This window comes from Bos javanicus, chromosome 18, assembly GCF_032452875.1.
Source record: "Bos javanicus breed banteng chromosome 18, ARS-OSU_banteng_1.0, whole genome shotgun sequence".
Taxonomy (NCBI): Eukaryota; Metazoa; Chordata; class Mammalia; order Artiodactyla; family Bovidae; genus Bos; species Bos javanicus.
The window spans coordinates 62,370,402-62,383,421 of NC_083885.1; the positions used below are offsets into that span (position 1 = coordinate 62,370,402).

Consider the following 13,020-nt stretch of genomic DNA (forward strand, 5'->3'; position numbering starts at 1 on the left):
GCCAGACAAAAGTGGTGGGTGTGGAGGCAGACTGGAAAAGGCATCAGAGAGAAATGGCGCGCAGCGGTTACAGGCTTTATTAACAAACGGGTGTAAAAAACCAGATGGGTCTGGCCGCCCCTCTGGGCTCCCACCTTCCTGGGGAGGGGCTAGCCGGGCCGCCCTGTGCCCACCACTCCCTCCCTGGGGCTCTCTCCAGGCAGACAACCCTCCCCTGCAGAGGCTTCGCTCAGCCCCTCTCTGCCTCTGCAGCCTCACCCCCTCCAAGCATGGGCATCGCCCCCCACCCCATCCCCTGGGGCTGGGGGGGCCCTCATCCCTGTTTGGGGTGCCCCTGCCAAGTCCTAACCCCAGTGGGGAGCATACGTGCTCGGCCTCCTCTCCTGCCACATGTCATAACACAAGCGACACAGGCTTGGCAGACAGATAAGATTTCTCCGTGCAGACAGAATCTGAGGCAGGGGTTGGACAGGTTGACCCCTCTAAGAAGTTCAAACACTACGGATGTGCATCAGGCTGTGGCGGGGTCTCTTGCCCTCTGCGGGCCTCAGCTGCTGGGCCCTGGGGTGGGGGGGGGAAGGATGGTGTGGAAGTGCCTGCACACAGCAGGTGCTCACTAAATGCTGCTTTTCCTCCCACTAGGGTCTGCAGTCACAGTTCCTTGCTGAACTCCCGCACCAGCGTGTAGCCCATGCAGCCCCAGCTCCCCTCGGCCTGGTAGCCACAGCCCTCCAGCATCCCGGCCACGCCCCAGGCTGCCACGGCCACTGGGACCACCAGGCGTGCTCGGGGCTCCCCCATGCCACCAGCCCAGGCTCGCGCCCGGGACTCAGCAAAGGCCAGCAGGCGCCTGCCTACACCTCGGCGGCGGTGCCAACGGGACACCGAGAGGCGGGTGACCCGGGCCCCATCCCCGGCACTGGAGCCTGGGGCCAGGGCCAGGACCCCGCACACGTCTCCCGAGCCCCGCACTGCCACCCAGGGCCCCCCGAGGCCACCGGGCGGGGGCAGCGAGCCCCAGCGGGCCCGCAGGCCCAGCTTCATGGCAGCCACAGCCAGGAACACGGGCAGGAGGAGGGCCAGGGCGAAGGAGGCCAGGACGAAGCGAAGGCCGCTGCTAGCCGCAGCCAGGAGGAGCAGGGCCGGCGGCCGGGTCAGCGCGTGAAGGGCCACGCGGTTCTCTGTGTCCTTCACGCCAGCCTGCGGGCAGGAGGAGCAGTCAGCGAGGGGGCTCCCGAGGGCGGCAGGCAGTGGGGGCCGAGGCAGGCCCTGCCTGGGGTGGGAGCAATCGGAGGGGAGGGGACAGCACTGATCCGGGGCCTGTGGCAGGTGTGCCTCGGCGTGAACACACTGCTGGCTGGCCCATTGGGCTCTGAATGTGGGAGCAGGTGAATTAGGAACGGTGGGCAATCCGGGTTCAGCGGAGTTGCAGGCGTGAGGCACCAGGGGAGACTGGACAGAGGAGCCGCCCCACCAAGAGAGGAAGCTGGAAGGAGCTTGGGGGTCCTCGAGGGCCAGGCTTGGAGTAGTAGGAGGCTGGAGCACAGGGCTGAGGGGACGTGGGAAGATGGAAGGCCTTGTACTGCGGGGGGCATGGCTTGGATCTATGGTGGGTGAGCACTAACATCCCGCGTGCCATGTGGCGTGGCCACACACACACACACACAAAACCGTTCTCGATCCCTAGGTTAGGGAGAAAGCACTAGAGAGAGAAGGGTCCAAGGCTGGAAGTGTCTTAGGAGCAAAAGATTGCTCTCCAGCGTCACCGCCGGCTCAGGAGGGTGGCTGAAGCCACTCGGGATGCCCCCCGCCCCCTCCTGGGCTCCCTGGTGCCCCTCATTCTGTCCCCGCCCCTCCCAAGCTCATTGGTGTCCCCATTCTTTCCCCGCCCCCTGCCGGGCTTTCTAGGGTCCCGCCCCCCCACCCCCAAGCGGTACCCTCCGTCCCACGCCCCCCGGGCTCAGTGGTGCTGCTAATGTCTCTCACCTTCAGCATTTCCAGCACTAAGGGTTTCTCATCTTCCCTCATCTCCCGCACCGACAGGTGGCTGGGGGCCATGGCAGCCCCCAGGCTCCCGCGCCCCCAAAGGAGCAGGCGTGCACCTGGCGAAAACAAGCAGGTCAGTGTCAGGAGGACACCTCTTGTTCCCCAAAGTGTCCCAGAGCTGCGGGCCAGCAGCTGCAGCGTGTCCAGGTCAGGACGCGGGATGCTGGCGGCCTCCAGGCGAGGGCCGAGACAGGACAGGCTTCCCGGTCAATCCAGAGACCTTCCGAAGCCTCTCGGGTCAAGCCCGCCCCCGGCGGTATTCGGCGACCCACGCCTAAAAGCCTGGTGCCTGCCAACACCGCGCTGCCTCCAGGCCCCGCGGCTGCCCTGGGGGTGAGTGAACCCCCCCAGCCAGGGAAAGGACCGCGCTCCCCGCCCCCAGCGCCCAGAGCGCCTCTGTCCCCCGGCCGCCCCGGAGCAGCGCCTGTCGCCTGTCGCAGGAACAAGGACTTTCAGACACCTCTGTGGGTCGCTCCCGCTTTTGACAAGGTGCGGGGGGCGGGGGGCAGGGTCGGGGAGGGGTCGCCGGCGGAAGTGACGTCAGACCCGCGCACTGGGGGCGGGGCAGCGCCTGCTCTCGGGCTTAGTAACCGTTGCCAAGCGTCTGGCCGGATAGGTTAGAGCCTGGAGGAGCGGCGGAGAGAGCGGGAGTGCGGGACGCTGGCAGGGGAGGGGGCCTGACGGAAGGGCCTGGAACTGTAGACCGGGTGGAGGCGGGCAGCGGGGCTTACCCAGAGCGCGCCCCGGCCGGCTTCCCGATAGCCCCTGGTTGCTAAGCGACCTGAGCGCAGGGGTGAGGCCGCGAAGGCGGCTTGATTCCCAATGGCTCCCCGGCTTCCGCGGGCGGGGCCGCGACAGCATCTCAGACCCACAGGTTCCCCAACTGCCCACCAGGGCTCTCAGTGATCGTCGGGATAAGCATCCCCGCCACCCACTTATTTTTCTGCGCGAGGAAGAGCGCGGTGACTTACAGAGAACAAGTGGCAGAACCGGTGTTCCAGATTCCAGTGCCTCCCCTACACCGTGACCGTTGCGTCCCTTTTCTTAAAAAATGGATAAACAGGGCCCCCACATAGGAGCAGCGGCTGGCCCCAAGACGCAAAGCCACCTGCGAACCAGGAAGCAGGAGACCCCCCAGTTTCCAAGTGGTGGCTATGGTCATGACATTGACCTCCCACCCCACCAATTAGAAAAAACACAAGAGAGGGGATTCTGGTCTTTATTAGCAAGCCCAGCCTGCAGCTCCCTCCGCCCAGCCCAGCCCAGCCCAGGCGGAGATGGGGTCGGGGCCTCTTCGTGGGGCAGGAAGAGATACCGGTGGTCCGACTCAAAACGTGTGCACCAGCTGGACCGCGGGCAGAGTCTGGACAATCTGGATGGAGGGCAGGCCCTGTGGGGCCACGCCCCCAGGTGCCGCTCCTGCGGGGACCACTTGTACCATCTGGGGGCCCGGGGCCGCGGGGCCGCCCGCAGGAGCAGAGGCTGGGCCAGGCGGTGGGGGCGCCAGCAGCTGCAGCGCAGCGGCGCCTCCCCCAGCGCTGCCGTTCTCCAGCAGCTCTGCGGCCGGGGCGCTGCGGATAATGAGCAGCTTCTGTCCGGGCGGGCCGGAGGCTGGCGGCTCGGCCAGCCCCGACGGTAAGGTCTCTACCTCCTGCACACACAGCTGGGTCTGCTCCCCATCGGCCCCGCTCAGCACCAGCACGCTCTGCAGCCCCTCCTCCGTCTGCAGCGTCTCAAAGAGCACATCTGGGACCACCCCCGGGCCGGCCTCGCCCTCGCCAGGCTCCCCTGGGCCGGGGTCCGCCAGCAACTCCTCGGCTGCCCCGCTCTGAACCACCAGCAGATTAGGCGCCTCGGTGGTCACGGCTCCCCCGCTGGAACTGGACAGCGGACCCGTCACAGGCTGGAGCTGGACCGTGGTCACCTCCTGGGCCGTCTGGAGCTGGACGGTGGTCAGTTCCGGGGCTGGACGAAGGGGCTGGAGCTGAACCCCACTCACTTCCTGCGGGCCTGTCTCCCCACCCGCCACGTTCTGCAGAACTATAAGGCTCTGCCCTCCCACGTTCCCGGCAGCGTTACTTCCTCTCTGCACGCCTAACCCCCCAGGGCCTGGCAGCCAAACTACTCCAGCCCCCGGCCCAGCTTTCCCCGCAGCCCGCAGGCCCTGCCGGGCGCAGCTGCCCCCGCCAGCGGGGCCGGAGGAGGGCAGCAGGATGAGCTTGGGGGGCGCAGGCGGGGGCGGGGGCGTGGGCGGCTGGACGCTGCTGGGAATCAGCTGCAGGCCCTGAGCCGTCTGCACCAGGAGAAACGTCTGCGAGTTGGGAGCGGCGGGGCCGGGGGCCGCGGCCGGGGCCGTCCCCCCAGCCACCTCTAGGGAGAGCGTTGCCTGGAGATGGGGGAGGACGTGCACATCCTGGGTGGCCGACGGAGCAGGGGCGGCGGCCAGTGGGGCCGGGGGCTGGGGGCCGGCTGCAGGGGCCGCAGGGGCATGCGTCCTCAGGTGCCGCTGCAGGTAGGCGGCCATGACGAAGCTGCGGCCGCAGACTGGGCAGGTGAAGGGCCGCTCGGCTGAGTGCGTGCGCTGGTGCAGCAGCAGGTTGGAGGAGTGTGTGAAGGTCTTGGGGCAGAGCGGGCAGCGGAAGGGCCGCTCGCCCGTGTGCACGCGCTGGTGCTGCCGCAGGTTGGAGGTCTGCGCGAAGCTCTTGCCACACACGCCGCAGGCGTGGGGCCGCTCGCCCGTGTGCACGTGCCGGTGGCGCCGCAGGCACGACGTGTTGCGGAAGGCCTTGCCGCACTCGCCGCAGGCGTAGGGCCGCTCGCCGGAGTGCAGCCTTAGGTGGTACTGGTAGTGCGAGGACCACTTGAAGGTGAGGCCGCACTGGCCGCACGTGAAGGCGCGCAGGCCCGTGTGCACGCGCTGGTGGATGGCGAGCAGCGACGAGCGCTTGAAGGCCTTGCCGCACTCGCCACACTGGTAGGGTCGCTCGCCCGTGTGGTCCCGCAGGTGGTAGCGCAGCCCCGAGGAGCCCTTGAAGGCCTTGCCGCACTCGGCACATTTGTAGGGCCGCTCCGCCGAGGCCGGCGCGGGCGCGGGGGCCGGCGGGCCGGGCGCTGGCCCCAGCGGTTCCTGCGGGCAGGTGACCTCGGCGGCCTCGGCCTGGGGGGGCGGGCGCCCAGCTGCGGCCTCCTCCACGTGGCTCTGCTGATGCGCCAGCAGGCTGGCCAGCTGCGGGAAGGCGCCGTCACAGCTGCCGCAGCGGAACGCCTGCCCACCCGCCGCCCCGTGGCTGTGCTGGTGGCGGGAGAGGCCGGCCACCGTCCGGAAGGACTTCCCGCAGGGGAGGCAAGCAAAGCCAGGGGCAGCGGCGGTGGCGGGAGCGGGCTGGGGCAGCGGGGACCGCGGCGGTGGCGGCGGGTCGGCCTTGGGCGCCTCGGAGGGCGCGGCAGCTGGCGGAGGCAGCGCCTCGGGCCCCGGGCACGGCTGGTGCTCCAGGAGCAGCTCCTCGCTGCCGAAGCCCAGCTCGCAGCCTTCGCAGCGGTACACCAGCTCCACCGTGGTCTCGGCTGCGGCCAGGAAGAGCTCGGGCACCACGGGCGGGGGCGCGGGTGGTGGCGGGGCGGGCGGGCTGGGCGGCGGCAAGGGCCGCTGCAGGTAGGCGTCGGAGACCAGGACCTTGCCACCAGCGGCGGGCTCGCGCGGCGGAGGCCCGGGGCCGGCACCCGGGGCAGGGGCAGTGGCGGCGCCGCCATGTGTGCGCTGGTGCAGCAGCAGGTTGGAGGAGTGCGTGAAGGTCTTGGGGCAGAGCGGGCAGCGGAAGGGCCGCTCGCCCGTGTGCACGCGCTGGTGCTGCCGCAGGTTGGTGCTCTGCGTGAAGCTCTTGCCGCACACGCCGCAGGTGTAGGGCCGCTCGCCCGTGTGCACGTGCCGGTGGCGCCGCAGGCTGGACGAGTTCTTGAAGGCCTTGGGGCAGTCCGGGCAAGGGTAGGGCCGCTCGCCCGTGTGCTGCCGCAGGTGGTACTGGTAGTGCGAGGACCACTTGAAGGCCAGGCCGCACTGGCCGCACGTGAAGGCGCGCAGGCCCGTGTGCACGCTGCGGTGGATCTGCAGCAGCGACGAGCGCTTGAAGGCCTTGGGGCAGTCGGGGCACTGGTATGGCCGCTCACCCGTGTGGCCCCGCTGGTGGTAGAGCAGCGCCGATGAGCCCTTGAAGGCCTTGGGGCAGTCGGGGCACTTATAGGGCCGCTCGCCTGTGTGCGTGCGCTGGTGGTGCAGCAGGCGGGATGACCAGCGGAAGGACTTTCCGCACTCCCCACACTCATACTGCGCCGGCGGGGCGGGGGCCACGGGCCCGGGCTTCTCACTGGCCCCCTCGGCGGTCGAGGCCGGCGCCATGTCCACGTGGGAGCCGACCATCACACCTGGGGAGGGACGCGGGGTCAAGGCAGGCCGGGGGCTCCCCGCACCTCCACTCACACACCGGACCATCGCAGCCCCACACCCACAGGCCGGCCCTTTCAGAGGCAGGGAGCACCTCCCTTCGGACAAGGAGGCTGCTGCCCACGATGGAGGCTGCCCGCGATAGAGGCCTTGGGTGCTCAAGGGGAAACTTCGGGCACACTGGGAGGAGCTGGTCACTCCCTGATACGGGGCATCCCCTCCAAGAGGCTGGAGGGCTCTCTGCCCCGTCCCCCTAAAGACAGGCGTGTCCTTAAAGGACGCCGGGTCTCTAGTGCCCTGGCTCCAGATCCTTCGGTCAGCTCCCTCTAAAGACCTCCTCCTCCATCCTGCTTAGTACCTGCTCCCACTGCCAAAGCCCTTTCCCTCTAGACAAGCCTCTCCGACACCTACTCTCCACCGCTACGCATTCTGCTCCAGCGCCCCCTTCTGGCGGCTAAACCCCAAACCGACCACGGACGCTGCAGCCCGCACCCTAGCCCCCATCCAGACCCTCGCCACCCCCTTACCCAGTATACGGTGCTGCTGGTGACCCGAAGCCACCTGGCCTCGTCTCCCTGCGCATCCAAGCCCAAGGATCTCAAAGCTCCCTCCCCATCGCCCTGCACTGCCCACCAGGTGACACCTGGCGCGTCTTCTCTCCTCTCCTCTCTCCTGTCCCCTCTTGCTCTTAGCAGGTGGAGCTTGCCACTGACCCTGTGTCTGAGAAAATAAAAGCAACCAGAACAGAATGTTCCCACAATGCAGCAATTACACCCGTGGTTCTCAACGAGGCCATGTGATCTGCACGCCCCCCACTACGCCCCGACCCCAGGGGACATCTGGCCATGCTTGCAGACTGGGTTGGCTGTGTCAACTGGAGGGGCAGGGGCCAATGTCATCTAGTGGGCAGCAGCCAGAGACTCTGCTCCACGTCCTAAATGCACGGGACAGAACCACTCACCCCTAAACAGCAAAGAGCCATAGGTTCAAAATGCAAGGGGTGCTAAGGCTGAGAAACCCGGAACTGCCCCCCACCCCTGCCATCTGCCTCCTGCCTCTGGGCCAAAGACTCGGACTTTCCTCACCTCCTGGACCGTCCCCATCACTGCACCCAAGGGCTAAGTCTCCCATCTTTAAAAAGAACAAAGACCCTTCACCCCACTTCCTCCTCCAGCTGTGGCCTCCTTTCCGTCTCTGTGCAAAGCCACCCCAACATGCCATCAGTACACCCTTCCTCCCATCTCAAACCCTGCCAACCAGACCCTGCCCCACTCTCATGGCCTCCATAGTGCTAAAGCCAGTGGTCTCTGCTCAGTGGTCAGCAGACACTGTGGTTCTCTCTCCTTGACCCACTGCCATGGCTTCTGGGCTCCCCGCTCTCCTCACCTGCCAGCCCTTCTCTGTTTCAAGTGGCAGTCCTACTTGTGAACACTGGAGGGTCCAGGGCTCTGCCAGCCCTCCTCTTCTGCACCCACCCTCTCCCTGGGGGCCCCACCACTCCTGGGACTCCACAATCTACAAATGGAACCATTCCAAAACTCCTCTCCACTTGACACCTGACCTTGGATACCTACACCCCTGCTGGGCGCCTAAGAGACACCTCACACTTAGGCCCCACACCCAGCTCCAGCTCCAATTTCTGTTCCTGCTGTCTCCCCTCTGTGTCCTGGCCCGCTGCAAATCTCTCTCTCACCCCAGTCTTCTCCATCTCTGAAAACAGCTTTGTTTTTCCTCAGGCCAAAAGTCCCCGGGCACCCTTGACTCCTCTCTCTCTCGCTCTCTCTGACCAGTCCATTAGCTGACTCCCCTATTCTGGCAGGAGCATCGCTGGAATCTGACAGTTCTCCTAGTTCCCATCCTTACTCTTCTCACTCCCAGCCTGTTCCCAACACAGAGGCTGAATAGAAACTGCTGACACAGACCATCTCATTGCTCTGTGCTAAAGGCTTCCACAGCTCCTATCTGACAGCAGAAGACAGATCCCTCCCCAAAACCTACAGACTTCCCACGGCCTGTGGCCTCCTCCCCTCCCTGACTCTCTGCCTGCTGGCCTCTCCAACCCTCACAGCTCCCTGCTCATGGGGTGGCGGCAGGCATGCCCGCTCCCACCTGGGGCCCTCACACAGGCCCCTGCCTAGAAGCCCCTTCCCTCCCTCACCTCCAAGGCTTTGTGGAAACATCATCTCCGGGAGGTATTCCCTGATCACCCTACTAAACTCTGCAGTCCCTGCCAACACGCTGCAATCTCTTTCTCTGCCTTGTTATCCCCCCACCATGGGGCTTATCACTTTCTGTCCGACTCTTTGCGACCCCATGGACTGTAGCCTACCAGGCTCCTCCGTCCATAGGATTCTCCAGGCAAGAGTACTGGAGTGGGTTGCCGTTTCCTTCTCCAGGAGATCTTCCCAACCCAGGGATCGAACCCCGGTCTCCGGCTTTGCAGGCAGACGCTTTACCATCTGAGCCACCAGGGAGACTGCTATCACTTTCTAACCTACTTCATAATCAGAGTTTCCTAGCATCAGCGCTGTTGACATCTGGGGCTGGTCGGGGGTCCAGGGGTCTGTTCCCTGCACTGCAAGTTGGTCAGCCCCTGGTCTCTGCCCACTGGATGCTAATGGCATCTTGTTCACTGTTGCTTCCCGGCGCCTAGAGTCTGGAATGCATCTGCCACAGAGTGAGTGCTCGGTGAACACATCTTGAGTGAAACAAAGCGGGGCATCCTCTCTGCACAGGCCATAAAGATCCCCTTTGAGAAAACATGAGCAACCCCTTTGAAATGGAAGCACCTCCTTTTAAGAGACTACCCCAGGAAGCTGCACGTGTCTTTCAGAAGGCAGCATGCCTTAAGAAGACAGCCGTGCTCTGGAAGGGACCGGATCCTGCTGATCCGGTCAACAGCAACCCGTCAAGAGGCCAGGCCACACCCTTCCATCAGGCCCGACTTCCCCTTTAAGAGGGTTCTGCGCCCGCGTACCCACCTATCTTGCTGAGCTAAACTAGGGACTTGCTTTGAAGCCACTAGGATTCAGAAGCTTTTTCCTTCAGCGTGTGGGACACTGTCAGCGGCCTTTAAGAGGCGAATTCTTTCTGGGGGTGCGGGGTGGGGCAGAGGGGCGATGGGAGAGGGGAGAGCTTACAAACTGCACTACCTGCCCCGACCCTTTAAAGAGAGGTCCCTTGCCCTTTAAGAGGGCGGGGGCCAGCCCGGCGGACAAAAGTCGGAGGTGAGGCAGCGCCCTTCCCTTTAAGGCACCCCTTCCGGTTTCACGTTCGCCGTTTCCCCAACGTCTCCGCCCTCCGGTCCCTCCCCCACCCCCGCCCCTCCGGTCTCTCACCTGCGGCCCCGACCGGGGAACGAGCGGAGGCGGCCCAGGGCCCTCCCGCAGGGGTCGACGGGAAGGCAGGGCCCCGGCGGCGGCGGGGCGGGAGCGGGGGCCGGGGAGGGGGCGGGGGCGCGCTCCCTCCCAACGGCCCCCGGCGCGAGGCACCCAACCTTTATCGGCGGCCTCTCGCGCACACAAACCCCGACGTCGCCGCCGGTGCGTCAGGACGCCACGTGCGCCGAGGCCCCGCCCCTCCACCCCATTGGCCGCCGGCGGCCGCGGCGCTTTCGGGCTCTTACGGCGCGTAGCATCCTGGGAGTTGTAGTTCTCCCGGAAGCCCGACCACCGGTCGGATCCACTAGGCGGTCGCTGGGATGGGACCAAGGCCCGGCAAAGTCGGGTCGGGGCGCGGGGTCGGACGTGTCCCTTTACTAGCATCGACTCCCTCTTGTCTGTGATAGAATCCCGAGCAGGCGTCGCCCTGTCAGTCCTGGCCCACGCCCAGGCCCTCGGGGTTCCCGTTAATCCCATGAGGGAAACCGAGGCCCGCAGTGCTGGCAGTTGGGGGCGTCTGTCGCCTGCTCGCGAGTGCGGCTGTCGGGCAACCTGGGCCTGGCTTTGCAGGGTGCTCGCCCAGGGCACTAGGGACTCCTGGGGGCCTTGGGACCGCCGGGACCGTTCTGAACCCCGTGTCTGCCCTTACCATGTTCACCAGCCTCCAAGCCACACCGGCTTTTCTGCGGGCCCTCCAGCCCAGGTTCTCAGCCAGGGCACTACTGACATCTGGGCTGACCTCTCCTTGCTGTGGGGGCTGACTTGTACCTTGCAAGCTGGTTCAGCCTGGCCCCCACCCACCAGAGGCCAATAGGGCTCCCTCTACCACACCTTAAGACGGCCCCCTCCAGACCTGGCCACAGTCCCCTGGTTGAGAACCACTGTTCCAAGGCAACTCCCCTCGGCCTGATGGACATGCCTCATGCCACCCCATACCCCATCCCTTCTCAATTCCTACTGGAAAGTCGCTGTGTTAGGGATAGAATCGGGTAGTCATTCAGGTAGCTGCAGATAGGGAAACCTAGGAAACTTTGGGAGGCCACTGTAAGTTGATGATCACTTAAGAAAGTTACTGGACCGTGTTCCCTCCCCCGTGTTCCTTTACCTGTAAGATTGTAGCCCACCTAATCCTTTGTGGCAGGGAGGGGTGTCCCTGGTGGCTCAGATGGTAAAGAATCCACCTGCAATGCAGGAGACCCGGGTTTGATCCCTGGGTTTGGGAAGATCCCCTGAGAAGGAAATGGCAACCCGCTCCAGTATTCTTACCTGGAGAATGCCATGGACACAGGAGGCTGGTGGGTCTTCACTCCCTGGGGTTGCAAAGAGTCCCTCACAACTGAGCAACTTTTTTTTTTAATCCTTGGGGCAGAGCTCTCTCACCTGCCCGTTTTCACCTCTTACAAGCATCCTATATTAATAACTCTACTTCTTCCTATCACTTTGTTTCTCACTGAATTCTTTCTATGATGAGACCTCAAGAATCTGAGTTTCATTAAGTCGTGAGACCAGCTGTGTGATCTTAGTTGGAAGACTGTGGGTTTGGGCCGGGTTCTAGTCCCAAGTGGAGGTGAATGGTCTCCCCTTTGCTCGGTGGGGGTCCCATCACGTGCTCATCTCTGCTCCATGTCAGAGGGGTGGGCTCTGCCTTTGCCACCCAGGTGTCCCCAACAACTAACAAGGGGCCCTGTCAGGAGCAGGCAGCACTCTTGAATAAGTGAAGTTCTACAGCCTCCCAGATGGTTGGACCATAAAAAAGGCTGAGCATCTCAGAATTGATGCTTTGGAATTGTGGTGTTGGAGAAGACCCTTGAGAGTCCCTTGGACTGCTAGGAGATCCAGCCAGTCCATCCTAAAGGAAATCAACCCTGAATATCCATTGAAAGGACTGATGCTGAAACTCCAATACCTCAGCTACCTGATTTGAAGAGCCTGATGCTGGAAAAGACTGAGGGCAGGAGGAGAAGCGGGCGACAGAGGATGAGATGGTTGGATGGCATCACCAACTCAATGGACATGAGTTTGAGCAAACTCTGGGAGATGGTGAAGGACAGAGAAGCCTGGCGTGCTGCATGCAGTTCTCGGGTCGCAAAGAGTCTGATTCGACTTAGTGACTGAACAACAAAAGACAGTTCCCCAAGGCCCCCAGGCAGGCTGGGACTTGGGTTATCTAAGTGGTCAGACCTACCCTGCCCAGCAGGGTCTTTATGAAATCCCCACCTAAACATTGCTCTCCCTTTAGCTTTTCTTTACCTCCCCTGCCAGAAAAGAGGCCCTGGAGGGACACCTGAGCAGAGCACTGAACTGTCCAGGAGGACGAGGGGAAGGCTAGGGAGAAGCGAAAGCTGCAGGCCGCGCCCCCGGGTTCTGTATCCCCGGCTCTTCCACACGCCAGGCCCCGCCCCCTGACCTGGGCTTGGGAAAGGAGGGAGGAGCCCCCGGGAGCAACAGGATCCCGTACTCTGGGGGCCTGGGCTTCCTTGGGGAAGGGAAAATAAAATCTGCAGATTTGGCAGGCTCATTTTCAAAGCAGCAGTAACAGCCCTGTGGGGCGCCTGACGGAACGCTGGCACCGTGTCTGGCTCCCCGAGGACACGCGCGGGAGGAGCCGTGCCCCGCACCAGCCATGCCTGCGCTGGAGCCCTCACGGAGCCTTGACTGTGGACCCCTCAGCACAACCCTGCGCCAGACGTCACGGGTCCTGACTCAGAGGGGCCAGCTGACACAGACATCACAGGAGGTCATCAGAGGCACCCGGTCCAGGCTCCGGAGCCTCCAGACCCTCAGTCGAGACCCACGACCCTCCCCCGGCCTCGCTCTAAGAGCTGGGACATAGTCACGCGGGGCGGGGGGCGGGGGCGTGGGGTGCAGCAAAAGTTGGGCCCCAGTGAGTTTACAAAGTGTTAGTCGCTTCAGTGGTGTCAGACTCTTTGTGACCCCATGGACTGTAGCCCCCAGAATCCTCTGTCCATGAGATTCTCCAGGCAAGAGTATTGGAGTGGGTTGCCATTTCCTTCTCCAGGGGATCTTCCCGACTCAGGGGTCTAACCCCAGTCTCCTGCATTGAAACTCTTCACCATCTGAGCCTCTACAGGAGATGAGGGGTGGCAATAAACAGGACATAATAAATAACGCATATCCTATGGCTGTGTGCTGCTA

The 13,020-nt window shown here is 64.1% G+C and overlaps 2 protein-coding genes across 2 annotated transcripts; both read right to left on the reverse strand.

Annotated features, from left to right (window-relative positions):
• Positions 1-54: 54 nt before the first annotated feature.
• Positions 55-2,709, reverse strand: NAT14 (N-acetyltransferase 14 (putative)). The gene is made up of 3 exons (XM_061389256.1): positions 2,507-2,709; positions 1,987-2,102; positions 55-1,200 (listed from the first exon to the last, which is right to left on the reverse strand). The coding sequence occupies exons 2-3, from the start codon at positions 2,056-2,058 to the stop codon at positions 652-654; spliced, it is 621 nt and encodes a 206-aa protein (XP_061245240.1). The 5' UTR covers positions 2,059-2,102; positions 2,507-2,709; the 3' UTR covers positions 55-651.
• A 542-nt stretch (positions 2,710-3,251) lies between these two features.
• ZNF628 (zinc finger protein 628) lies at positions 3,252-10,044 on the reverse strand. Its single transcript, XM_061389240.1, has 2 exons — positions 9,823-10,044; positions 3,252-6,465 (listed from the first exon to the last, which is right to left on the reverse strand). Exon 2 carries the CDS (start codon positions 6,458-6,460, stop codon positions 3,374-3,376), a length of 3,087 nt encoding a protein of 1,028 aa, XP_061245224.1. The 5' UTR covers positions 6,461-6,465; positions 9,823-10,044; the 3' UTR covers positions 3,252-3,373.
• Between the last annotated feature and the right edge of the window lie 2,976 nt (positions 10,045-13,020).